The sequence below is a fragment of the Montipora foliosa genome, unplaced genomic scaffold (assembly GCF_036669935.1).
Source record: "Montipora foliosa isolate CH-2021 unplaced genomic scaffold, ASM3666993v2 scaffold_94, whole genome shotgun sequence".
Lineage (NCBI taxonomy): Eukaryota > Metazoa > Cnidaria > Anthozoa > Scleractinia > Acroporidae > Montipora > Montipora foliosa.
In genome coordinates, this window is record NW_027179844.1 from 58,708 (window position 1) to 82,735 (window position 24,028).

General features: G+C 47.6%; 1 protein-coding gene and 20 non-coding genes across 21 annotated transcripts; 15 read left to right on the forward strand and 6 right to left on the reverse strand.

The window, feature by feature from the left end:
• Positions 1–1,008: 1,008 nt before the first annotated feature.
• On the forward strand, positions 1,009–1,199 carry LOC137990500 (U2 spliceosomal RNA). The gene has a single exon (XR_011121463.1). It is a non-coding gene; the product is annotated as a U2 spliceosomal RNA (small nuclear RNA).
• A 194-nt stretch (positions 1,200–1,393) lies between these two features.
• Positions 1,394–1,557, forward strand: LOC137990524 (U1 spliceosomal RNA). Its single transcript, XR_011121484.1, has one exon. It is a non-coding gene; the product is annotated as a U1 spliceosomal RNA (small nuclear RNA).
• A 976-nt stretch (positions 1,558–2,533) lies between these two features.
• On the reverse strand, positions 2,534–2,652 carry LOC137990507 (5S ribosomal RNA). Its single transcript, XR_011121469.1, has one exon. It is a non-coding gene; the product is annotated as a 5S ribosomal RNA (ribosomal RNA).
• A 267-nt stretch (positions 2,653–2,919) lies between these two features.
• On the forward strand, positions 2,920–3,111 carry LOC137990542 (U2 spliceosomal RNA). Its single transcript, XR_011121501.1, has one exon. It is a non-coding gene; the product is annotated as a U2 spliceosomal RNA (small nuclear RNA).
• A 5,639-nt stretch (positions 3,112–8,750) lies between these two features.
• On the forward strand, positions 8,751–8,941 carry LOC137990501 (U2 spliceosomal RNA). The gene has a single exon (XR_011121464.1). It is a non-coding gene; the product is annotated as a U2 spliceosomal RNA (small nuclear RNA).
• Positions 8,942–9,135: 194 nt separating this feature from the next.
• LOC137990526 (U1 spliceosomal RNA) lies at positions 9,136–9,299 on the forward strand. Its single transcript, XR_011121486.1, has one exon. It is a non-coding gene; the product is annotated as a U1 spliceosomal RNA (small nuclear RNA).
• Positions 9,300–10,275: 976 nt separating this feature from the next.
• LOC137990508 (5S ribosomal RNA) lies at positions 10,276–10,394 on the reverse strand. Its single transcript, XR_011121470.1, has one exon. It is a non-coding gene; the product is annotated as a 5S ribosomal RNA (ribosomal RNA).
• Positions 10,395–10,660: 266 nt separating this feature from the next.
• Positions 10,661–10,852, forward strand: LOC137990544 (U2 spliceosomal RNA). The gene has a single exon (XR_011121503.1). It is a non-coding gene; the product is annotated as a U2 spliceosomal RNA (small nuclear RNA).
• Positions 10,853–11,049: 197 nt separating this feature from the next.
• On the forward strand, positions 11,050–11,212 carry LOC137990531 (U1 spliceosomal RNA). The gene has a single exon (XR_011121490.1). It is a non-coding gene; the product is annotated as a U1 spliceosomal RNA (small nuclear RNA).
• Positions 11,213–12,189: 977 nt separating this feature from the next.
• Positions 12,190–12,307, reverse strand: LOC137990511 (5S ribosomal RNA). The gene has a single exon (XR_011121473.1). It is a non-coding gene; the product is annotated as a 5S ribosomal RNA (ribosomal RNA).
• A 266-nt stretch (positions 12,308–12,573) lies between these two features.
• Positions 12,574–12,763, forward strand: LOC137990552 (U2 spliceosomal RNA). The gene has a single exon (XR_011121509.1). It is a non-coding gene; the product is annotated as a U2 spliceosomal RNA (small nuclear RNA).
• Positions 12,764–12,957: 194 nt separating this feature from the next.
• On the forward strand, positions 12,958–13,120 carry LOC137990529 (U1 spliceosomal RNA). Its single transcript, XR_011121489.1, has one exon. It is a non-coding gene; the product is annotated as a U1 spliceosomal RNA (small nuclear RNA).
• A 979-nt stretch (positions 13,121–14,099) lies between these two features.
• LOC137990512 (5S ribosomal RNA) lies at positions 14,100–14,217 on the reverse strand. The gene has a single exon (XR_011121474.1). It is a non-coding gene; the product is annotated as a 5S ribosomal RNA (ribosomal RNA).
• A 266-nt stretch (positions 14,218–14,483) lies between these two features.
• LOC137990543 (U2 spliceosomal RNA) lies at positions 14,484–14,675 on the forward strand. The gene has a single exon (XR_011121502.1). It is a non-coding gene; the product is annotated as a U2 spliceosomal RNA (small nuclear RNA).
• A 194-nt stretch (positions 14,676–14,869) lies between these two features.
• LOC137990533 (U1 spliceosomal RNA) lies at positions 14,870–15,033 on the forward strand. The gene has a single exon (XR_011121492.1). It is a non-coding gene; the product is annotated as a U1 spliceosomal RNA (small nuclear RNA).
• A 979-nt stretch (positions 15,034–16,012) lies between these two features.
• LOC137990510 (5S ribosomal RNA) lies at positions 16,013–16,131 on the reverse strand. The gene has a single exon (XR_011121472.1). It is a non-coding gene; the product is annotated as a 5S ribosomal RNA (ribosomal RNA).
• Positions 16,132–16,396: 265 nt separating this feature from the next.
• LOC137990545 (U2 spliceosomal RNA) lies at positions 16,397–16,589 on the forward strand. Its single transcript, XR_011121504.1, has one exon. It is a non-coding gene; the product is annotated as a U2 spliceosomal RNA (small nuclear RNA).
• A 194-nt stretch (positions 16,590–16,783) lies between these two features.
• Positions 16,784–16,947, forward strand: LOC137990527 (U1 spliceosomal RNA). The gene has a single exon (XR_011121487.1). It is a non-coding gene; the product is annotated as a U1 spliceosomal RNA (small nuclear RNA).
• A 976-nt stretch (positions 16,948–17,923) lies between these two features.
• On the reverse strand, positions 17,924–18,042 carry LOC137990509 (5S ribosomal RNA). The gene has a single exon (XR_011121471.1). It is a non-coding gene; the product is annotated as a 5S ribosomal RNA (ribosomal RNA).
• A 402-nt stretch (positions 18,043–18,444) lies between these two features.
• Positions 18,445–19,815, forward strand: LOC137990495 (uncharacterized). The gene has a single exon (XM_068835694.1). The coding sequence runs from the start codon at positions 18,460–18,462 to the stop codon at positions 19,813–19,815; it is 1,356 nt and encodes a 451-aa protein (XP_068691795.1). The 5' UTR covers positions 18,445–18,459.
• A 3,810-nt stretch (positions 19,816–23,625) lies between these two features.
• Positions 23,626–23,810, forward strand: LOC137990553 (U2 spliceosomal RNA). The gene has a single exon (XR_011121510.1). It is a non-coding gene; the product is annotated as a U2 spliceosomal RNA (small nuclear RNA).
• Positions 23,811–24,028: the final 218 nt, after the last annotated feature.

Consider the following 24,028-nt stretch of genomic DNA (forward strand, 5'->3'; position numbering starts at 1 on the left):
TTAAGCTCAAGGTTTGGTCGCTTCTGGGTCAGTGGGTCAAACGGTCTACTTTGTCCTCGTCAAGCTGGTCCTCCTTTGTGTCGTACTGGTTTCAATCGTGTTTTGCTGCCTCCTCTCTTGATGTTTTCTCCCGTCCCGCTGCCTTCGACAGGTCCCTGTTACCGCCATTTTACTCCTCTTTGCTTTTGGCCTGGGAGTCGCTTGGTGGCTCTTTTTCCCCCTCCCGGGGAACTTTGGTTTTCGCATCCTCTGACCCTCACGTTGTCGCCTCCGTGGCTTTTTTTCTCTGCCAAAGTCGGTTACCAGTTTCTTTTATCCTGTTCCTCTGTCACACCGCACTGTGTAGTTAAGTTCTTTCCCTCCTTTGGGGACCTTTACTGGTATGATACGTGGCGCCAGTTCCACTTCTTTGATTTTGACCGCTTTGTTGTTGATTTCTCCTGGAAGGTAGCTCATGGTGTGATTTACACTGCTGAGCGTCTTCTCTCTTTTGGTTTATCTGTCTCCTCCGCTTGTTTTTGTGGTCCTGTCGTCGAGTCACTGTCGCATTTGCTCTTTGTGTGTCCCCTTGCTCAAAGTGTTGTTGGTTGGCTACAGTCCCTCCTTTTTCATTTCTCGCCTATGTGTCCTGTGCTTGAGCGTCGCCATTTACTTTTTGGTTTCAATTCCACTGAGCTTCACGCAGTGCCCAAAGTCTTCAGTTACCTGTTGTGTGCCTGTAAGTTTCACATCTGGCTGGCCCGCAATGACTACCGCTTTCGTTCTGTCAACCTGGGGCCCTCGCCGTCATTGAGGGAGCAAAGGCCCGTGTCAAGTTCCACCTCCCCTTGCTCTTCAAGCGTTTTTCAACCCGGAGACGTCGACGTTATTTTGCCCGCCAGTGGGGGGCGGATGGAGTCATCGCCTCTATGTTTCCAACAAGCTCGTTTTTCGCTTCGGGCCACCTGCTTAATTCACCCTCTGTACCACCTGATTTGCTTAGTTTTATTTCGCCTCTGTCGCCTAATACTGGTGACCAATGCCTCAGGCGTTGGATGAGTCTGTCGACTGGTGACCTTTGGTCTGCCATTCACCGCTGCTCATCGAGCAGCTCATATATTAAACTGATTTTTGGAACTGGGCCGTGGAAAAGAGGCTTGCCTCGTCCCGGCCACGGGTTGCCTCGGTATAGCACTACCTCCGAGCGTGGCCCACTTCCCTCTGGGGAAGAAATAATCAAGTGAAAGCAGAACAAATGACCAAGCAACCAACCTTCACATTCTCTTCTCTTTTCTAGGTAGCATAGCAGCGAGTGGACAGCACGACACGACAGGACGAGGAGCACGTGACCCCCATTACCACATGGTATGCGCAGACAAGTTGCGTTTTGCGGTTCCGGAGAGGTTGAAAAGGCATACTTACCTGACGCGGGAGGCACTGTGATCAGGGAGGCAGTCCTCTCAAGGTGAGGCTCTTTCATTGCACTTCGATTGGGTTGACCCTTGCGATTACCCCAAATGTGGGTAACTCGAGCGTATAATTTCTGGTAGTGGGGACCTGCGTTCGCGCTAGTCCCCGCACCAAACCCCGGTGGCAAAGTTGGCTAATGGGAAGGTTTGTTGGTAACGTTTCAGGCAGGGCAGGGAAGGAGATGCGGTGGCGGTGTAAGGACTAAGGAAGGTGAGTTGTATTTGTGAATTCCACTGCTGAAATTGTAGGTGAATGTTCCGTACTTGGTGCACTGCAAAACTGTGATTTTATTTCTTTCATTCTTGGCCGTAGAGAGAGCGAGAGGACGTGTTTATTTCAGCCGCATCGATTTCCATCGATAGACGAGTGAGACAAGAAAATGCCAGCGGGTCGAGCTCTTATCCTCGTGCATCGTTTCGAAAACGTAAGTGGATGTGTGTTTGTACTGCTCCATCGCGATAGATTTCTTTTGCGTTGTGTTATGTTGCGTTCTGGAGAGCCCGTTTTGCATTGAGTAACTGAGGACCCGCCAGATCAGTTGGCGTTACATTTCTGTGGCCAACACTTTGTGGTTTCTCTATGTTATCAGTTAATTGGATTGTTATCATAAAAAGTAAATCTTTCATGGTCAGGATAGTGTCTTATCGGCCCTTTGAATACGTACTGTCCGTGTTGAGCAGGGAACAGTAAGACTTTGAAGTGCGCTACGTCACGTAAGTCACGTTTTCGCAGGATCAATGTTGTAGTGTTGTAGCCTTCGTTGTATGCATATCATCCGGGCTAGGTTAACTTCCATCTAATGCATAACAGTGCATGCATTTTTTACTTGTCGTATCCTGTTCTTTGCTCACACGAAAAGATACGTTTCATGTCATAAACGTTGGATTGATAAGATCTCGCGCGCACGCGCTCCCTTGGGAATACAAGTTCCACTTTCTCGTGTGAACTATTTTGTTTTTGTTGTATGTCTCATCTTTGACATATCGTTGGCATGTTGTGTTCAAAAAACCTGGTTTGGAATGTTCTTTCATTAAAGGAAACTGAGATTTTTTGAGATAATCAAGTGTACAGAAGGAAAAAGGGAAGCCTACAACACGGGGTATTCCCAGGCGGTCTCCCATCCAAGTACTAACCCCGCCCGACAGGGCTTAACTTCGGTGATCGGACGAGAACCGGTGTTTTCCCTGTGGTATGGTCGTAGACAAGTAATTCGCCGTGAAAATTAACTTTGTTATAAGGGAAAATAAAAACGAGGTCAGAGCAAGCACAATGTGCATTTGTCCTCTTGCCGTCAACGCAAGTGCCATGCAATGCTGGTCCTGCTGCCCACTGTACAAGGGCGATCGTTGTGTGCGCCTCGCTTTCAGGTTGGCTTTGGGCATTCCTTCCTTGGCACGGATTGTAATCGGACCACCATATCTCGTGGCCATGAGACTGGGAGCACCTTGTCCGCTGTGAGCATTTACGGGCATCGCTTCTCGGCCTTTTGGCTAAGATCAAGTGTAGTATCTGTTCTTATCAGCTTAATATCTGATACGCTGCTCATCGAGCAGCTCATATATTAAACTGATTTTTGGAACTGGGCCGTGGAAAAGAGGCTTGCCTCGTCCCGGCCACGGGTTGCCTCGGTATAGCACTACCTCCGAGCGTGGCCCACTTCCCTCTGGGGAAGAAATAATCAAGTGAAAGCAGAACAAATGACCAAGCAACCAACCTTCACATTTCTCTTCTCTTTTCTAGGTAGCATAGCAGCGAGTGGACAGCACGACACGACAGGACGAGGAGCACGTGACCCCCATTACCACATGGTATGCGCAGACAAGTTGCGTTTTTGCGGTTCCGGAGAGGTTGAAAAGGCATACTTACCTGACGCGGGTTTTTATTATCTGCCAGGTTCGTGCCTTTCCTTGTGGTACGCGTAAGTTCCGTATTGGAATTGGAGTGTGGGGACAAGCGTTTTTGGGATTTGTGGTAAGATTTTTGATTCCTGAGTTTTACTGGTGACCCTCCTGGGGACTTATGCTTGGCGTCCTGCCATAACCCAGGGTAGCCAGTCTTTCTGTTCCCTTCCTGGGAGCTTTGCTTTCCGGGGGGACTGTTTTTTCTCTTTTTCCCTTTTCATCATGCCTCTTGCGGCCTTTAAGAGGACAGTAGTCCTCGACCTTTCCGATGTTCCAACCTCTGTTCCCAGGGCGGAACTTGTTACAGCCATCAAGGGAAAGTTCACCCCCTTTGTGATTGACAGTATTCAGTTTGTTCCCGTAAAACTGGTTCAGATTACTTTCGCTGACCCAAAATGTAAAAATATTGTTGAAGGTTATGATTTTGTCACTTTAGCTGGTGCTAAGTGCAAAGTCATGTATGCTGGGCCTCGAGCTCAAAATGTTATGTTGTATCACTATCCCTTTGAGGAGAGTGATGATCGCCTCCGGCCCTACTTTTCCTCGTACGGGAAGGTGGAGACGATAAGGCACCAGCATTACCCGGGTGACCCTGCAATCTGCACTGGAGCCCGTATCATCAAAATGGTTCGTTCTGGCCGGATCCCTCGTAATCTGGACATTGCTGGATATAAATGTAAGGTGTGGTATGTGGGTCAGCCGGCCGAATGTGATATCTGTCGTGGGGAACACCTCACCAAAAACTGTGACTTGCGCGGGAAGTGCCGCAGGTGTCGGGAGCCTGGTCACATGGCCAGGGATTGCCCAACCCCCCCAATGCCTGGGGGAACCCACCATCTTCGCCTGCGACCCCCGCCCATCCGTCCGCTTCACTTGTTGTTGGTGCCACTCCCCCGGAGTCGCTGCCTCCCCTCCTGGATGTCAGTTCTGGTCCTGAGGACCTTCCCACTTCTCCTGCAAGCTCTGACCATGAGGACTCTGGGGACGAGGGGGTAACCCTTCGTCCTCCTGCCCCCACGCAACCTGGTATTTCAAGTTGGGGTTCCCACACCGACCTCAGGGACAATGAGTTATCCCCCCTGGTACTCCACCCATGGCCTCTCCTGCCACCAGTAAATGTTAAGGAGGGTGCGGCCCTCCCTAAAACGGTAATGGTGGGTCCTCGACGCGCGTGCAGGTGGCTGCCTCCCCCGCCGCTGCGTCTGATGGTTTGGCTGCGCCACAGAGTAATACAATGTTAACACTAGTAGTAACGTAGTTGGTGTAATGGACAATACTACTATAGTTAATGGAAAAGAAATGGAAATGGATAATAGTAATAATGTAGTTACTGGAAAAGAAATGACAAATAATGCTGTAGTTAATGGAAAAGAAATGGAAATGGATAATAGTAATAATGGAAAAGAAATGGATACGAATGATAATGAACTAGTTAATGAGACTGAATACAGTCAAAGTATATTTAGTGACGATGACCCTTTAACGGGCATCAATGTAACCCCTGTAAATACCCCACAGGTTCTATCTCTGTCTCCCGTAATGGTTAACGAGGTCGAGCTGACTGATTCACCAGTCACTAAGCGTGGACTTTCGGATGTTGAGGCTTCCTCTGATGATCAGGTCAAGTCTAAGAAGAAAGCGAAGAAACCTCTTCCTGGTTCTGCGGTCCCCGGCCGCTCGAAGTCTGGAAAGGGCAGGGAGTCTGGGAGGGCTGTTCATTCTGGCCTTCCCTCCTTGGCTCCCCCTGCCCCGGTTCGGAGCCGTCGCTCCTAGTTGTGCTGTCTCTCTCTTTCTTCTCAGTTATGGCTCTCTCTATCCTCTCCTTAAACACCAATGGTCTCAGGGACTCGTCCAAGCGCGCTGGTGTTCTGCACTGGTTACGTTCCTTTCCTCAGGTCCCTGACATTGTCTGCCTACAAGAGGGCCCACTGCTCTTCAGACAGTGAATGTCAGTCTGGTTTCGTTCATCTGGTTTTAATGCAGTTGCTTCTGTTGGCTCTGCACACTCTTGTGGTTGCATCATTTTATTCCGCCCCACGGTCACCCTTACGAGCTCTTGGTGTGACACCGCTGGGCGTGTTGTTTTTTGCCACTTTACCCATTCTGGGCACCCGTTTCGTATCTGCTGTCTCTACGCCCCCAATCGCAACCCAGCCCGTGACGACTTCCTGGACGACGTCTCGTCTTGGGTTGATCCCACCTATCCGACCTTCCTTGCCGGGGACTTTAACACTGTGTTCGACCGCGCCCTCGATCGTCGGGGCTCCAATGTCTCTGACACTTCCCGCGAAAGTACTGCTACCTTAAAACGTCTTTTTGACTCCTGCTGTTGTCTGGACATTTGGAGGCACCTGCATCCTTCCGATTCTGCCTTCTCTTGGACTCGCTCAGACGGCCTTATGGCCTCCCGTATTGATCTCATTGGTGCCCCGTACTCCTGTTACCATCAGTCTTGACTTGCGATATTATTCCTTGTCCGTTTTCGGATCACTGTGGTGTGGTGCTTTCTTGTAGTGTCCCAGACATTGCTGCTCCTGGGACAGTTTCTGGAAGCTCAACATTTCTGTCCTCAATGATGAGGACTATATCCAGCATATCACTAATTTTTGGTCCGTTTGGAGGCAGTCCATGCTGTCCTTCCCGTCACTAGCTAAGTGGTGGGATAAGGGCAAGAGCCAAATCAAAGGCCTCACAATTAAATATTGCGCTGAGCGCTCGAAAGAAAACATCGCAGTGTCGAGACCTCCTTGGCCGACTAGCTGGGCATCTTAAGAACCGTGTTGATGCCGGTTTCACCTCCTGTGTTGAGCCGTACCATTCTACCCTGTCTGCCCTTGCTGCCCTAGACCTCGAGGCAGCTCGGGGAGCCCAAGTCCGTGCTCGGGCCAATGGGTTGAGGAAGGTGAAACCTCCTCGGCCTTTTTCTTCCGTCTGGAAAAGAAGCGTGCCGCCGACCGACTTATTTCAGCACTTCGATGCGATGATGGCACAGTGGTCTCGAGTTCAAAGGACCTATGCCAGGCTTTTGCTTCCTTTTATTCTAACTTGTTTAGTGCCGAGCCTACTGACGGGGACGTGGCTCTTTCCCTGCTCGACGCCCTCACCTCCACCTTGTCCGCCGACCAGGCTCAACAGTGTGATGGTCCTCTCCAGTCGGAGGAGTGTTATACTGCTTTATGTGGGATGGCTCGAGGCAAGACCCCGGGCTTGGATGGCCTCCCTATGGAGTTTTATGTCAAATTCTGGCCGGTGCTCGGACAGGACCTCGTGCTCGTCCTGAACTCATGTTATGAGGCTGGCACTCTCAGCCTCTCTCAGCGTCGAGGCATCATTTCTCTCATCTTTAAGACGGGTGACCGGCTGAACCCTCGTAACTGGCGGCCAATTTCCCTCCTTAGTGTGGACTACAAGCTCGCTGCCCGCGTCATCGCTGGGCGTCTCCTGAAGGTTATTCATGCCGTGGTGGCTGAGGATCAAACCTGTGGTGTCCCCGGTCGTTATATTGGTGAGAACGTCGCTTATCTCCGAGACATGGTCCATTACGCCACGCAATCCGGGTCTCCTTGTGCCATCCTCTCGCTCGACCAAGAAAAAGCGTTTGATCGCGTTGATTGGTCCTTTCTGCATGCCACCCTCTGCAGAATGGGTTTCCAAACCTCCTTTCTGCGCTGGATCCGCCTTTTCTATAATGCTGTTCAGAGTGCTGTCATTGTTAACGGTCATGTCTCAAACTTTTTCAGTCTCACACGGGGGGTGCGTCAAGGCTGCCCCCTCGCACCTTTGCTGTATGTTATGGTCGCTGAGGTCTTGGCCGCCAATATTCGAGCAAATCCCGCCATTACTGGACCTTTGCTGCCTGGACTGCCCTCACCGCTCTCTCCAATTTCCCAGTACGCGGATGACACATCGCTCATCTTGTCCTCCGATGCCTCCATTAGGGCTGTTTTTGACACCTACACAAGGTATGAGCTTGGTTCTGGATCCAAGCTCAACCTGACAAAGTCTCGCGGCTTGTGGCTGGGGTCTTGGGCTGGCCGAACTGACCCCCCTGTCCCTCTCGACTGGACATCTTCTAAGCTTAAAATCCTCGGAGTCTTCATTGGCCCGCATGACATTGATGAACTAATTGGCGGCCTCGGATAGAGGCTGTGGAACGCGTCCTCTCCTCCTGGCGTCAGCGCTCCTTGTCTTTTCATGGCAAGGCTTTGGTCATCAATTGCCTGGCCCTCGCCAGGGTTTGGTATGTGGCATCCCTGGTCCACATGCCCCCCTGGGTACTTAAAGAACTTAACTCCCTTGTTTTCTCATTCTTCTGGAAAACCAAGCGGGAGCTCGTTGCACGTGCTGTGGTCGTTCAGCCCACATCGCTGGGAGGTTTCTCGGTGGTGGACATTAAGCTCAAGGTTTGGTCGCTTCTGGGTCAGTGGGTCAAACGGTCTACTTTGTCCTCGTCAAGCTGGTCCTCCTTTGTGTCGTACTGGTTTCAATCGTGTTTTGCTGCCTCCTCTCTTGATGTTTTCTCCCGTCCCGCTGCCTTCGACAGGTCCCTGTTACCGCCATTTTACTCCTCTTTGCTTTTGGCCTGGGAGTCGCTTGGTGGCTCTTTTTCCCCCTCCCGGGGAACTTTGGTTTTCGCATCCTCTGACCCTCACGTTGTCGCCTCCGTGGCTTTTTTTCTCTGCCAAAGTCGGTTACCAGTTTCTTTTATCCTGTTCCTCTGTCACACCGCACTGTGTAGTTAAGTTCTTTCCCTCCTTTGGGGACCTTTACTGGTATGATACGTGGCGCCAGTTCCACTTCTTTGATTTTGACCGCTTTGTTGTTGATTTCTCCTGGAAGGTAGCTCATGGTGTGATTTACACTGCTGAGCGTCTTCTCTCTTTTGGTTTATCTGTCTCCTCCGCTTGTTTTTGTGGTCCTGTCGTCGAGTCACTGTCGCATTTGCTCTTTGTGTGTCCCCTTGCTCAAAGTGTTGTTGGTTGGCTACAGTCCCTCCTTTTTCATTTCTCGCCTATGTGTCCTGTGCTTGAGCGTCGCCATTTACTTTTTGGTTTCAATTCCACTGAGCTTCACGCAGTGCCCAAAGTCTTCAGTTACCTGTTGTGTGCCTGTAAGTTTCACATCTGGCTGGCCCGCAATGACTACCGCTTTCGTTCTGTCAACCTGGGGCCCTCGCCGTCATTGAGGGAGCAAAGGCCCGTGTCAAGTTCCACCTCCCCTTGCTCTTCAAGCGTTTTTCAACCCGGAGACGTCGACGTTATTTTGCCCGCCAGTGGGGGGCGGATGGAGTCATCGCCTCTATGTTTCCAACAAGCTCGTTTTTCGCTTCGGGCCACCTGCTTAATTCACCCTCTGTACCACCTGATTTGCTTAGTTTTATTTCGCCTCTGTCGCCTAATACTGGTGACCAATGCCTCAGGCGTTGGATGAGTCTGTCGACTGGTGACCTTTGGTCTGCCATTCACCGCTGCTCATCGAGCAGCTCATATATTAAACTGATTTTTGGAACTGGGCCGTGGAAAAGAGGCTTGCCTCGTCCCGGCCACGGGTTGCCTCGGTATAGCACTACCTCCGAGCGTGGCCCACTTCCCTCTGGGGAAGAAATAATCAAGTGAAAGCAGAACAAATGACCAAGCAACCAACCTTCACATTCTCTTCTCTTTTCTAGGTAGCATAGCAGCGAGTGGACAGCACGACACGACAGGACGAGGAGCACGTGACCCCCATTACCACATGGTATGCGCAGACAAGTTGCGTTTTGCGGTTCCGGAGAGGTTGAAAAGGCATACTTACCTGACGCGGGAGGCACTGTGATCAGGGAGGCAGTCCTCTCAAGGTGAGGCTCTTTCATTGCACTTCGATTGGGTTGACCCTTGCGATTACCCCAAATGTGGGTAACTCGAGCGTATAATTTCTGGTAGTGGGGACCTGCGTTCGCGCTAGTCCCCGCACCAAACCCCGGTGGCAAAGTTGGCTAATGGGAAGGTTTGTTGGTAACGTTTCAGGCAGGGCAGGGAAGGAGATGCGGTGGCGGTGTAAGGACTAAGGAAGGTGAGTTGTATTTGTGAATTCCACTGCTGAAATTGTAGGTGAATGTTCCGTACTTGGTGCACTGCAAAACTGTGATTTTATTTCTTTCATTCTTGGCCGTAGAGAGAGCGAGAGGACGTGTTTATTTCAGCCGCATCGATTTCCATCGATAGACGAGTGAGACAAGAAAATGCCAGCGGGTCGAGCTCTTATCCTCGTGCATCGTTTCGAAAACGTAAGTGGATGTGTGTTTGTACTGCTCCATCGCGATAGATTTCTTTTGCGTTGTGTTATGTTGCGTTCTGGAGAGCCCGTTTTGCATTGAGTAACTGAGGACCCGCCAGATCAGTTGGCGTTACATTTCTGTGGCCAACACTTTGTGGTTTCTCTATGTTATCAGTTAATTGGATTGTTATCATAAAAAGTAAATCTTTCATGGTCAGGATAGTGTCTTATCGGCCCTTTGAATACGTACTGTCCGTGTTGAGCAGGGAACAGTAAGACTTTGAAGTGCGCTACGTCACGTAAGTCACGTTTTCGCAGGATCAATGTTGTAGTGTTGTAGCCTTCGTTGTATGCATATCATCCGGGCTAGGTTAACTTCCATCTAATGCATAACAGTGCATGCATTTTTTACTTGTCGTATCCTGTTCTTTGCTCACACGAAAAGATACGTTTCATGTCATAAACGTTGGATTGATAAGATCTCGCGCGCACGCGCTCCCTTGGGAATACAAGTTCCACTTTCTCGTGTGAACTATTTTGTTTTTGTTGTATGTCTCATCTTTGACATATCGTTGGCATGTTGTGTTCAAAAAACCTGGTTTGGAATGTTCTTTCATTAAAGGAAACTGAGATTTTTTGAGATAATCAAGTGTACAGAAGGAAAAAGGGAAGCCTACAACACGGGGTATTCCCAGGCGGTCTCCCATCCAAGTACTAACCCCGCCCGACAGGGCTTAACTTCGGTGATCGGACGAGAACCGGTGTTTTCCCTGTGGTATGGTCGTAGACAAGTAATTCGCCGTGAAAATTAACTTTGTTATAAGGGAAAATAAAAACGAGGTCAGAGCAAGCACAATGTGCATTTGTCCTCTTGCCGTCAACGCAAGTGCCATGCAATGCTGGTCCTGCTGCCCACTGTACAAGGGCGATCGTTGTGTGCGCCTCGCTTTCAGGTTGGCTTTGGGCATTCCTTCCTTGGCACGGATTGTAATCGGACCACCATATCTCGTGGCCATGAGACTGGGAGCACCTTGTCCGCTGTGAGCATTTACGGGCATCCTTCTCGGCCTTTTGGCTAAGATCAAGTGTAGTATCTGTTCTTATCAGCTTAATATCTGATACGCTGCTCATCGAGCAGCTCATATATTAAACTGATTTTTGGAACTGGGCCGTGGAAAAGAGGCTTGCCTCGTCCCGGCCACGGGTTGCCTCGGTATAGCACTACCTCCGAGCGTGGCCCACTTCCCTCTGGGGAAGAAATAATCAAGTGAAAGCAGAACAAATGACCAAGCAACCAACCTTCACATTCTCTTCTCTTTTCTAGGTAGCATAGCAGCGAGCGTGTGGACAGCACGACACGACAGGACGAGGAGCACGTGACCCCATTACCACATGGTATGCGCAGACAAGTTGCGTTTTGCGGTTCCGGAGAGGTTGAAAAGGCATACTTACCTGACGCGGGAGGCACTGTGATCAGGGAGGCAGTCCTCTCAAGGTGAGGCTCTTTCATTGCACTTCGATTGGGTTGACCTTGCGATTACCCCAAATGTGGGTAACTCGAGCGTATAATTTCTGGTAGTGGGGACCTGCGTTCGCGCTAGTCCCCGCACCAAACCCCGGTGGCAAAGTTGGCTAATGGGAAGGTTTGTTGGTAACGTTTCAGGCAGGGCAGGGAAGGAGATGCGGTGGCGGTGTAAGGACTAAGGAAGGTGAGTTGTATTTGTGAATTCCACTGCTGAAATTGTAGGTGAATGTTCCCGTACTTGGTGCACTGCAAAACTGTGATTTTATTTCTTTCATTCTTGGCCGTAGAGAGAGCGAGAGGACGTGTTTATTTCAGCCGCATCGATTTCCATCGATAGACGAGTGAGACAAGAAAATGCCAGCGGGTCGAGCTCTTATCCTCGTGCATCGTTTCGAAAACGTAAGTGGATGTGTGTTTGTACTGCTCCATCGCGATAGATTTCTTTTGCGTTGTGTTATGTTGCGTTCTGGAGAGCCCGTTTTGCATTGAGTAACTGAGGACCCGCCAGATCAGTTGGCGTTACATTTCTGTGGCCAACACTTTGTGGTTTCTCTATGTTATCAGTTAATTGGATTGTTATCATAAAAAGTAAAATCTTTCATGGTCAGGATAGTGTCTTATCGGCCCTTTGAATACGTACTGTCCGTGTTGAGCAGGAAACAGTAAGACTTTGAAGTGCGCTACGTCACGTAAGTCACGTTTTCGCAGGATCAATGTTGTAGTGTTGTAGCCTTCGTTGTATGCATATCATCCGGGCTAGGTTAACTTCCATCTAATGCATAACAGTGCATGCATTTTTTACTTGTCGTATCCTGTTCTTTGCTCACACGAAAAGATACGTTTCATGTCATAAACGTTGGATTGATAAGATCTCGCGCGCACGCGCTCCCTTGGGAATACAAGTTCCACTTTCTCGTGTGAACTATTTTGTTTTTGTTGTATGTCTCATCTTTGACATATCGTTGGCATGTTGTGTTCAAAAAACCTGGTTTGGAATGTTCTTTCATTAAAGGAAACTGAGATTTTTGAGATAATCAAGTGTACAGAAGGAAAAAGGGAAGCCTACAACACGGGGTATTCCCAGGCGGTCTCCCATCCAAGTACTAACCCCGCCCGACAGGGCTTAACTCGGTGATCGGACGAGAACCGGTGTTTTCCCTGTGGTATGGTCGTAGACAAGTAATTCGCCGTGAAAATAACTTTGTTATAAGGGAAAATAAAAACGAGGTCAGAGCAAGCACAATGTGCATTTGTCCTCTTGCCGTCAACGCAAGTGCCATGCAATGCTGGTCCTGCTGCCCACTGTACAAGGGCGATCGTTGTGTGCGCCTCGCTTTCAGGTTGGCTTTGGGCATTCCTTCCTTGGCACGGATTGTAATCGGACCACCATATCTCGTGGCCATGAGACTGGGAGCACCTTGTCCGCTGTGAGCATTTACGGGCATCGTTCTCGGCCTTTTGGCTAAGATCAAGTGTAGTATCTGTTCTTATCAGCTTAATATCTGATACGCTGCTCATCGAGCAGCTCATATATTAAACTGATTTTTGGAACTGGGCGTGGAAAAGAGGCTTGCCTCGTCCCGGCCACGGGTTGCCTCGGTATAGCACTACCTCCGAGCGTGGCCCACTTCCCTCTGGGGAAGAAATAATCAAGTGAAAGCAGAACAAATGACCAAGCAACCAACCTTCACATTCTCTTCTCTTTTCTAGGTAGCATAGCAGCGAGTGGACAGCACGACACGACAGGACGAGGAGCACGTGACCCCCATTACCACATGGTATGCGCAGACAAGTTGCGTTTTGCGGTTCCGGAGAGGTTGAAAAGGCATACTTACCTGACGCGGGAGGCACTGTGATCAGGGAGGCAGTCCTCTCAAGGTGAGGCTCTTTCATTGCACTTCGATTGGGTTGACCCTTGCGATTACCCCAAATGTGGGTAACTCGAGCGTATAATTTCTGGTAGTGGGACCTGCGTTCGCGCTAGTCCCCGCACCAAACCCCGGTGGCAAAGTTGGCTAATGGGAAGGTTTGTTGGTAACGTTTCAGGCAGGGCAGGGAAGGAGATGCGGTGGCGGTGTAAGGACTAAGGAAGGTGAGTTGTATTTGTGAATTCCACTGCTGAAATTGTAGGTGAATGTTCCGTACTTGGTGCACTGCAAAACTGTGATTTTATTTCTTTCATTCTTGGCCGTAGAGAGAGCGAGAGGACGTGTTTATTTCAGCCGCATCGATTTCCATCGATAGACGAGTGAGACAAGAAAATGCCAGCGGGTCGAGCTCTTATCCTCGTGCATCGTTTCGAAAAACGTAAGTGGATGTGTGTTTGTACTGCTCCATCGCGATAGATTTCTTTTGCGTTGTGTTATGTTGCGTTCTGGAGAGCCCGTTTTGCATTGAGTAACTGAGGACCCGCCAGATCAGTTGGCGTTACATTTCTGTGGCCAACACTTTGTGGTTTCTCTATGTTATCAGTTAATTGGATTGTTATCATAAAAAGTAAATCTTTCATGGTCAGGATAGTGTCTTATCGGCCCTTTGAATACGTACTGTCCGTGTTGAGCAGGGAACACAGTAAGACTTTGAAGTGCGCTACGTCACGTAAGTCACGTTTTCGCAGGATCAATGTTGTAGTGTTGTAGCCTTCGTTGTATGCATATCATCCGGGCTAGGTTAACTTCCATCTAATGCATAACAGTGCATGCATTTTTTACTTGTCGTATCCTGTTCTTTGCTCACACGAAAAGATACGTTTCATGTCATAAACGTTGGATTGATAAGATCTCGCGCGCACGCGCTCCCTTGGGATACAAGTTCCACTTTCTCGTGTGAACTATTTTGTTTTTGTTGTATGTCTCATCTTTGACATATCGTTGGCATGTTGTGTTTCAAAAAACCTGGTTTGGAATGTTCTTTCATTAAAGGAAACTGAGATTTTTTGAGATAATCAAGTGTACAGAAGGAAAAAGGGAAGCCTACAACACGGGGTATTCCCAGGCGGTCTCCCATCCAAGTACTAACCCCGCCGACAGGGCTTAACTTCGGTGATCGGACGAGAACCGGTGTTTTCCCTGTGGTATGGTCGTAGACAAGTAATTCGCCGTGAAAATTAACTTTGTATAAGGGAAAATAAAAACGAGGTCAGAGCAAGCACAATGTGCATTTGTCCTCTTGCCGTCAACGCAAGTGCCATGCAATGCTGGTCCTGCTGCCCACTGTACAAGGGCGATCGTTGTGTGCGCCTCGCTTTCAGGTTGGCTTTGGGCATTCCTTCCTTGGCACGGATTGTAATCGGACCACCATATCTCGTGGCCATGAGACTGGGAGCACCTTGTCCGCTGTGAGCATTTACGGGCATCGCTTCTCGGCCTTTTGGCTAAGATCAAGTGTAGTATCTGTTCTTATCAGCTTAATATCTGATACGCTGCTCATCGAGCAGCTCATATATTAAACTGATTTTTGGAACTGGGCCGTGGAAAAGAGGCTTGCCTCGTCCCGGCCACGGGTTGCCTCGGTATAGCACTACCTCCGAGCGTGGCCCACTTCCCTCTGGGGAAGAAATAATCAAGTGAAAGCAGAACAAATGACCAAGCAACCAACCTTCACATTCTCTTCTCTTTTCTAGGTAGCATAGCAGCGAGTGGACAGCACGACACGACAGGACGAGGAGCACGTGACCCCCATTACCACATGGTATGCGCAGACAAGTTGCGTTTTGCGGTTCCGGAGAGGTTGAAAAGGCATACTTACCTGACGCGGGAGGCACTGTGATCAGGGAGGCAGTCCTCTCAAGGTGAGGGCTCTTTCATTGCACTTCGATTGGGTTGACCCTGCGATTACCCCAAATGTGGGTAACTCGAGCGTATAATTTCTGGTAGTGGGGACCTGCGTTCGCGCTAGTCCCCGCACCAAACCCCGGTGGCAAAGTTGGCTAATGGGAAGGTTTGTTGGTAACGTTTCAGGCAGGGCAGGGAAGGAGATGCGGTGGCGGTGTAAGGACTAAGGAAGGTGAGTTGTATTTGTGAATCCACTGCTGAAATTGTAGGTGAATGTTCCGTACTTGGTGCACTGCAAAACTGTGATTTTTATTTCTTTCATTCTTGGCCGTAGAGAGAGCGAGAGGACGTGTTTTTATTTCAGCCGCATCGATTTCCATCGATAGACGAGTGAGACAAGAAAATGCCAGCGGGTCGAGCTCTTATCCTCGTGCATCGTTTCGAAAACGTAAGTGGATGTGTGTTTGTACTGCTCCATCGCGATAGATTTCTTTTGCGTTGTGTTATGTTGCGTTCTGGAGAGCCCGTTTGCATTGAGTAACTGAGGACCCGCCAGATCAGTTGGCGTTACATTTCTGTGGCCAACACTTTGTGGTTTTCTCTATGTTATCAGTTAATTGGATTGTTATCATAAAAAGTAAATCTTTCATGGTCAGGATAGTGTCTTATCGGCCCTTTGAATACGTACTGTCCGTGTTGAGCAGGGGAACAGTAAGACTTTGAAGTGCGCTACGTCACGTAAGTCACGTTTTCGCAGGATCAATGTTGTAGTGTTGTAGCCTTCGTTGTATGCATATCATCCGGGCTAGGTTAACTTCCATCTAATGCATAACAGTGCATGCATTTTTTACTTGTCGTATCCTGTTCTTTGCTCACACGAAAAGATACGTTTCATGTCATAAACGTTGGATTGATAAGATCTCGCGCGCACGCGCTCCCTTGGGAATACAAGTTCCACTTTCTCGTGTGAACTATTTTGTTTTTGTTGTATGTCTCATCTTTGACATATCGTTGGCATGTTGTGTTCAAAAAACCTGGTTTGGAATGTTCTTTCATTAAAGGAAACTGAGATTTTTTGAGATAATCAAGTGTACAGAAGGAAAAAGGGAAGCCTACAACACGGGGTATTCCCAGGCGGTCTCCCATCCAAGTACTAACCCCGCCCGACAGGGCTTAACTTCGGTGATCGGACGAGAACCGGTGTTTTCCCTGTGGTATGGTCGTAGCAAGTAATTCGCCGTGAAAATTAACTTTGTATAAGGGAAAATAAAAACGAGGTCAGAGCAAGCACAATGTGCATTTGTCCTCTTGCCGTCAACGCAAGTGCCATGCAATGCTGGTCCTGCTGCCCACTGTACAAGGGCGATCGTTGTGTGCGCCTCGCTTTCAGGTTGGCTTTGGGCATTCCTTCCTTGGCACGGATTGTAATCGGACCACCATATCTCGTGGCCATGAGACTGGGAGCACCTTGTCCGCTGTGAGCATTTACGGGCATCGCTTCTCGGCCTTTTGGCTAAGATCAAGTGTAGTATCTGTTCTTATCAGCTTAATATCTGATACCGCTGCTCATCGAGCAGCTCATATATTAAACTGATTTTTGGAACTGGGCCGTGGAAAAGAGGCTTGCCTCGTCCCGGCCACGGGTTGCCTCGGTATAGCACTACCTCCGAGCGTGGCCCACTTCCCTCTGGGGAAGAAATAATCAAGTGAAAGCAGAACAAATGACCAAGCAACCAACCTTCACATTCTCTTCTCTTTTCTAGGTAGCATAGCAGCGAGTGGACAGCACGACACGACAGGACGAGGAGCACGTGACCCCCATTACCACATGGTATGCGCAGACAAGTTGCGTTTTGCGGTTCCGGAGAGGTTGAAAAGGCATACTTACCTGACGCGGGAGGCACTGTGATCAGGGAGGCAGTCCTCTCAAGGTGAGGCTCTTTCATTGCACTTCGATTGGGTTGACCCTTGCGATTACCCCAAATGTGGGTAACTCGAGCGTATAATTTCTGGTAGTGGGGACCTGCGTTCGCGCTAGTCCCCGCACCAAACCCCGGTGGCAAAGTTGGCTAATGGGAAGGTTTGTTGGTAACGTTTCAGGCAGGGCAGGGAAGGAGATGCGGTGGCGGTGTAAGGACTAAGGAAGGTGAGTTGTATTTGTGAATTCCACTGCTGAAATTGTAGGTGAATGTTCCGTACTTGGTGCACTGCAAAACTGTGATTTTATTTCTTTCATTCTTGGCCGTAGAGAGAGCGAGAGGACGTGTTTATTTCAGCCGCATCGATTTCCATCGATAGACGAGTGAGACAAGAAAATGCCAGCGGGTCGAGCTCTTATCCTCGTGCATCGTTTCGAAAACGTAAGTGGATGTGTGTTTGTACTGCTCCATCGCGATAGATTTCTTTTGCGTTGTGTTATGTTGCGTTCTGGAGAGCCCGTTTTGCATTGAGTAACTGAGGACCCGCCAGATCAGTTGGCGTTACATTTCTGTGGCCAACACTTTGTGGTTTCTCTATGTTATCAGTTAATTGGATTGTTATCATAAAAAGTAAATCTTTCATGGTCAGGATAGTGTCTTATCGGCCCTTTGAATACGTACTGTCCGTGTTGAGCAGGGAACAGTAAGACTTTGAAGTGCGCTACGTCACGTAAGTCACGTTTTCGCAGGATCAATGTTGTAGTGTTGTAGCCTTCGTTGTATGCATATCATCCGGGCTAGGTTAACTTCCATCTAATGCATAACAGTGCATGCATTTTTTACTTGTCGTATCCTGTTCTTTGCTCACACGAAAAGATACGTTTCATGTCATAAACGTTGGATTGATAAGATCTCGCGCGCACGCGCTCCCTTGGGAATACAAGTTCCACTTTCTCGTGTGAACTATTTTGTTTTTGTTGTATGTCTCATCTTTGACATATCGTTGGCATGTTGTGTTCAAAAAACCTGGTTTGGAATGTTCTTTCATTAAAGGAAACTGAGATTTTTTGAGATAATCAAGTGTACAGAAGGAAAAAGGGAAGCCTACAACACGGGGTATTCCCAGGCGGTCTCCCATCCAAGTACTAACCCCGCCCGACAGGGCTTAACTTCGGTGATCGGACGAGAACCGGTGTTTTCCCTGTGGTATGGTCGTAGACAAGTAATTCGCCGTGAAAATTAACTTTGTTATAAGGGAAAATAAAAACGAGGTCAGAGCAAGCACAATGTGCATTTGTCCTCTTGCCGTCAACGCAAGTGCCATGCAATGCTGGTCCTGCTGCCCACTGTACAAGGGCGATCGTTGTGTGCGCCTCGCTTTCAGGTTGGCTTTGGGCATTCCTTCCTTGGCACGGATTGTAATCGGACCACCATATCTCGTGGCCATGAGACTGGGAGCACCTTGTCCGCTGTGAGCATTTACGGGCATCGCTTCTCGGCCTTTTGGCTAAGATCCGTGGTTTAGTTTTTAATGTGCTTGTTTTAAATCAATTTAAAGAAAATTGCTAAATACCCGCTGGGGGGATCGCCTCTTTCTCCCTTGTACGACGCGAGTCGCGTAAGATTGGTCCCGAGTTATGGCGAGCGCGCCAAATGGTCAGGCCGCTGACCAGAGCCTTGGAGCGGGCACTTTGCAAGGAGATGTAGTCGAGGGAAGACGTGTTGTTGTTGCTGAACCTAACGCTGCCCTTCGGGGCAGCTATGCATCTGCTTTGAGAGCTGGAGAGCCTACCGATGAAGTTGTAGTTGTAGACCCAGAAAATGATCTACCTGGGCGACCTTTGACAGTTTCCTTTCAACCACGTTCCTTTGTACCAGCACATGATGTTTTCGAAGCCCTACGTTCTGCCGATATCGATAATTCTGCCGTCTCTTGTATTCAACGTCAATCCAATGGTTCTATTTTGCTGACATTCCGTCGACAAGATTTTAAGGATGCCTTTTTACAACGAAGCACGCTTACAGTTCAAGGATTGCCTTTTGCCCTTCAGGATGTTGACCGACCGCTTACGTATCTTCAAGTTTTTGATGCGCCCCACGAATTACCGGATTTAGCCATTATTAATCGTCTATCGAAGTTTTGTGATGTGATCTCGCACCGCCGAGGAATGTTTCGTGCAGAAGGGTGGGAAAATGTTTATGATGGAGTGCGACATTACCGAGTTCGGATCAGAACACCGATCCCGAATTTCATGCGATTTGGAAAGATTCTGGTGCATTTTCGCTATAAAGGTCAACCTCGTACTTGCCGCCACTGTCATCAACCTGGGCACATGGCGAATGTTTGTCACACCACTGCATGTTTCAATTGTGATCAGACCGGCCACGTTTCTTCTGATTGTCCTGAACCCATTATGTGTAACATCTGTAAATCTACCGAGCATCGCGCTAAAAATTGTCCTCATTCCTGGTCCCGCGACATTCCTACTACCGACGAATCTAATGATCTCTCCGACAACCATCCTATTAGCACACCTGAAAATAATTCTGGCCCCGAAACCGATGCGTTACCTCCCGAAAATTCCGCCGAAACTTCAACCATGGATACTTCACCTACTACTACACCTGTTAATCCGCCCGATAATCCGACGATTGCTGCCGACACTGATGATATACCTGATGATATTAGCCACGAAGAAGCCTTTTTCTCACCAATGGAATCGGATGTTGAAGGAAATAATGACGAACAGTCCCCTATTTTGTTTGACTCTAACACTGCTAGTTCTGTTTCTACTAAAATCGTAACGAACTCCGGACGTAGGCCTGCTAATTTCATTGAAGCCGTAGTTCCCTTAAGGAAACCAACTCAACCTACTGTGTATTCTGGGCGATCTACTGACACACAGGCAGAAAAACGTGAAAATTCAGAACCATCGGATGGTGAAATATCTCCCAAGAAAACCCGGACGAACAAGCATAAAAAACGCAAGTAACTGTTGTGAGTGTAATTTTGATAACCTGCCCTATTTATCTCTAACTCATATTTATGTTTCAAGCTAAATTAGTCACTCTAAACATCCGAGGGTTTGGCAACGGGTCCAAACAACAGTTGATTTTTGATTTTGCCAAATCTACGCGAGCAGATTTTATTTGTTTACAAGAGACTTTGCTTTCACAACCCGATGCAATTAATTGTTTGCGAGCCAAATGGCCCGGTAAGAGTTTCTGGTCTCCCGCGCTAGGTAAACAGGGTGGCGTAGCGATTCTGGTAGCCGAAAATTCACGTTTTGAAGTTCTTAGCTGGTCGAAAGATACATCGGGCAGAGTTATCAGTCTGTTAGTAAAAGTGGATAATTTACGTTTTAATGTTTTGAATATTTATGCTCCCACCAATCCTACTGAGCGAAAAGTTTTCCTTGAAACTCTGCCCAATTTTTTCATGCCTAATTCCTCGAGGATCATTGCCGGTGATTTTAATTGTTATGAATGTGATCTTGATAAATTCGGGGGCAATTCCTCGCTCTCTGCTGACCTTACCGATTTTCGTGTCACTCACCAGTTAATTGATTCTTGGCGTGTGAAACACGCCAGAATGGCCCAGTGTACCTGGTTTAATTCGACTAAAACTATCGGATCACGGCTGGATAAATTTTTTATTACCAAGGATTTAAGTCCTAACATTGATTCGTGCGAAATTTCTCCCTGTGTTTTTTCGGATCATGATTCTGTTTTTCTCTCACTTGAATTAGCACATGTTCGTTCTCACGGTCCAGGAATTTGGTGTCTTAATTCCACTCTTTTAGAAGATTCCGAATTTTGTCGTTTGGTTTCATGTCTGATCCGGACTCATCTTGAATACAAGGAAACCTTTCCGTCCCTGCACGATTGGTGGGATTTTCTTAAACAATCCTTGAAAATCGAAATGATCAAATTTAGCAAAGATAAACAGCGTAGATTAAACTCTGATAAAGTGCGAGCTGTCAATCAACTCACAACCGCAAAACAAACATTGATTAATGGAGATGAATCAGCCAAACCGATTATTGAGCGTTTAGAACACGAAATCCAGTCTATGAATTATGTTCAACAACAGTCCTGGCAAATTCGAAGCCGAGCAAAGTGGTTGGAAGAGGGCGAGAAGCCCACGAAATATTTTTTCAAACTTCACGCTTCTCGCACGCAAAAGAATTTTGTTGACAGTGTTTTCGATGCGACCGGAAGTGAGGTTTCGTCTCAACAAGATATTGAACGAGCTCATTTTGATTTTTACAGTCACCTTTATTCTAAAAACCCTATTGATTTGGATGTTCAATCTGCCCTTCTCTCGAATTTAAATACTGTTCTATCAGAAGAACAACAGTCGACTTGTGAGGGATATCTCACTTTAGATGAAATTGACACCGCTCTGAAAAGTCTCGCTTCCGATAAAACTCCCGGTCTGGATGGACTTCCGCGAGAGTTTTACGTGAAATTCTGGGATCTTTTAGGCCCTATTCTTGTAGACCTGTATAATTTCAGCCTCGATAAAGGTTTTTTTAGCCCCAGTATGCAACAAAGCGCTACACGTCTAATTTTTAAGAAGGATGATAAACGCGACTTGAAAAATTGGCGACCGATTTCACTTCTAAATGTTGATTACAAAATTTGTTCCAAAGCGCTCGCCAACCGCCTATCGCAGGTTCTTGGCTCTTTGATTCACGAAGATCAAACATGTTCTGTACCCGGTCGAACCATTTTTGACAATTTATTTCTTTTGCGTGACACCTTGGACTATGTAAACATTACGAATGAACCCGGCATTCTGTTAAGTCTCGATCAAGAAAAAGCCTTTGATCGCGTAGATCGTAGTTTTTTAATGAACACTTTGCAACGCTTCGGTTTTGGCCCCTTTTTTCGACGCTGGATATCCTCTCTGTATTCTCAAGCCTCTATGCGTGTTATTGTTAATGGGTTTCTGACTGATTCAATTCCAATTAATCGTGGCGTTCGACAGGGGGATTCCCTGTCGCCCTTATTGTATATTTTATGTGCTGAAACACTTGCAGCAAACATTCGTCACGATCAGACCATCCAGGGTTTTCTCCTCCCCGGGGCAGGGGGCAGGTATTTTAAAATTCAGCAGTATGCAGATGATTCTACTTGTTTTGTCAAAGATGTTTATTCCTTGAATCGATTATTCCTTTTACTCAGTAAATATGAACAAGGCACTGGTGCTAAATTGAACATGTCTAAAACAGAGGCTATGTGGTTAGGATCTTGGCGTACCTGTCCTGCCCAGCCCCTGGGGTTAACTTGGGTTTCTAAAATGAAAATACTTGGAGTTTGGTTTAGTAATGGTAATGTTAATGTAGATCCTGAAAACTGGCTACCTCGCCTATCTAAACTGGAAGCCAATTTGAACCTGTGGAAATCCAGATCTCTCTCATTTGTTGGAAAAACCATGATTGTGAACACTATAGGTGCTAGTAAATTTTGGTATCTAGCCAAAGTTCTCTCCCTCCCAGAATTTATAGTAGTCAGATTTAAGAAGTTAGTGTACCCCTTTCTCTGGGGGTCCAAGATAGAAACGATTAAACGGACCACGCTGTCAGCCCCTATTCGACAAGGGGGCCTGGGTCTCATTGACTTTATCTGTAAGAGTAAAGCCTTGAAAGTTTCTTCTCTGGTGCACACAATTTCTAGACCTGACTCCAAGGACTTTTATTTGTTAAAGTATTTTGTGGGATCCCAGTTGGCTCGCCTCCGATCTGACTGGTCCTTCCTTAGAGATAATTCTACACCTAGTGCCATTAGTCCTACTGTTTATTACAACACTTGTCTCCAGTCTCTCTCTCATTTGGTATCCAGACTTAGGCCTAACACAGTATTTGATTTTACCTCGAAGAATTGTTATCAGGAATTTCTTAAGGAAACAATGACCTCCCCCATCCTGTCTCACAATGGGCCCCTTTTTTGACTCCTAGTTTTGACCTTGACAAGCATTGGTCACTAGTACGAGACCCCTTTACTGAGAATTTTAAGAATGACCTTAGTTGGTTAATTATTTTTGCGAGCAATCAAAGTTCGGGACTCCCTACACACGTGGGGCTATGCCGATTCAAACGTTTGCGCTCATTGCCAGCGCAAAGAAACCATTGATCATTGGTTCCTCAACTGTAAACGAGCAAAGGGGGGTGGCGTCATTTTCTCCCCACCCTCTCTGCCCTTCTGGCTCGGCCCTTCCTAGCGAATGTTACCACTGTTTTGTTTCTCAATTTTCCGGACAACGGGAAGACAGCTCGACTTTCAAGACATATTATCAAGTCTATCTTGTATGGCATTTGGACATTCCGAAACAAAGCAACTTTTCATAACGGTAAAGAAGACGCTCAAGCTATTTTGAAATATATCCGGCAGGATCCGCCACACGAATTAAACGTTGATTTTCTCCGACTGCATTACAGAACATTTGAAAACTTGTGGTGTCAGCCGATTGATAGGAAGGTCGGTTGTTCCAAAGGAACTTGGGCATCAACCTATAAATTCATCGGTTCGAACCTCCTGTAATCTTAGTTATTAAACGATACTCTCGCGCTTGTAACAACTGTAGCCAAGGAAGTACCTTACCGTAGTAGCACAGTTCTGTTTTGGACCAACTAAAGATAACGTTGGTTTCAATATTGTGATGATGATGAATGATGTTATACCTTAACTTATTGAATTTAGGATGTGTAAATCAAGCGAGGTTGTCTCTTTAATGTCTATAGGTTAAGCGTAGCTTGCATTAACTGAAACCTTTGGGGTCCAGAATGCACATTTAAAATAAACATTTTAAAAGAAAAAAAAAAAAAAAAATCTGTTCTTATCAGCTTAATATCTGATACGCTGCTCATCGAGCAGCTCATATATTAAACTGATTTTTGGAACTGGGCCGTGGAAAAGAGGCTTGCCTCGTCCCGGCCACGGGTTGCCTCGGTATAGCACTACCTCCGAGCGTGGCCCACTTCCCTCTGGGGAAGAAATAATCAAGTGAAAGCAGAACAAATGACCAAGCAACCAACCTTCACATTCTCTTCTCTTTTCTAGGTAGCATAGCAGCGAGTGGACAGCACGACACGACAGGACGAGGAGCACGTGACCCCCATTACCACATGGTATGCGCAGACAAGTTGCGTTTTGCGGTTCCGGAGAGGTTGAAAAGGCATACTTACCTGACGCGGGAGGCAC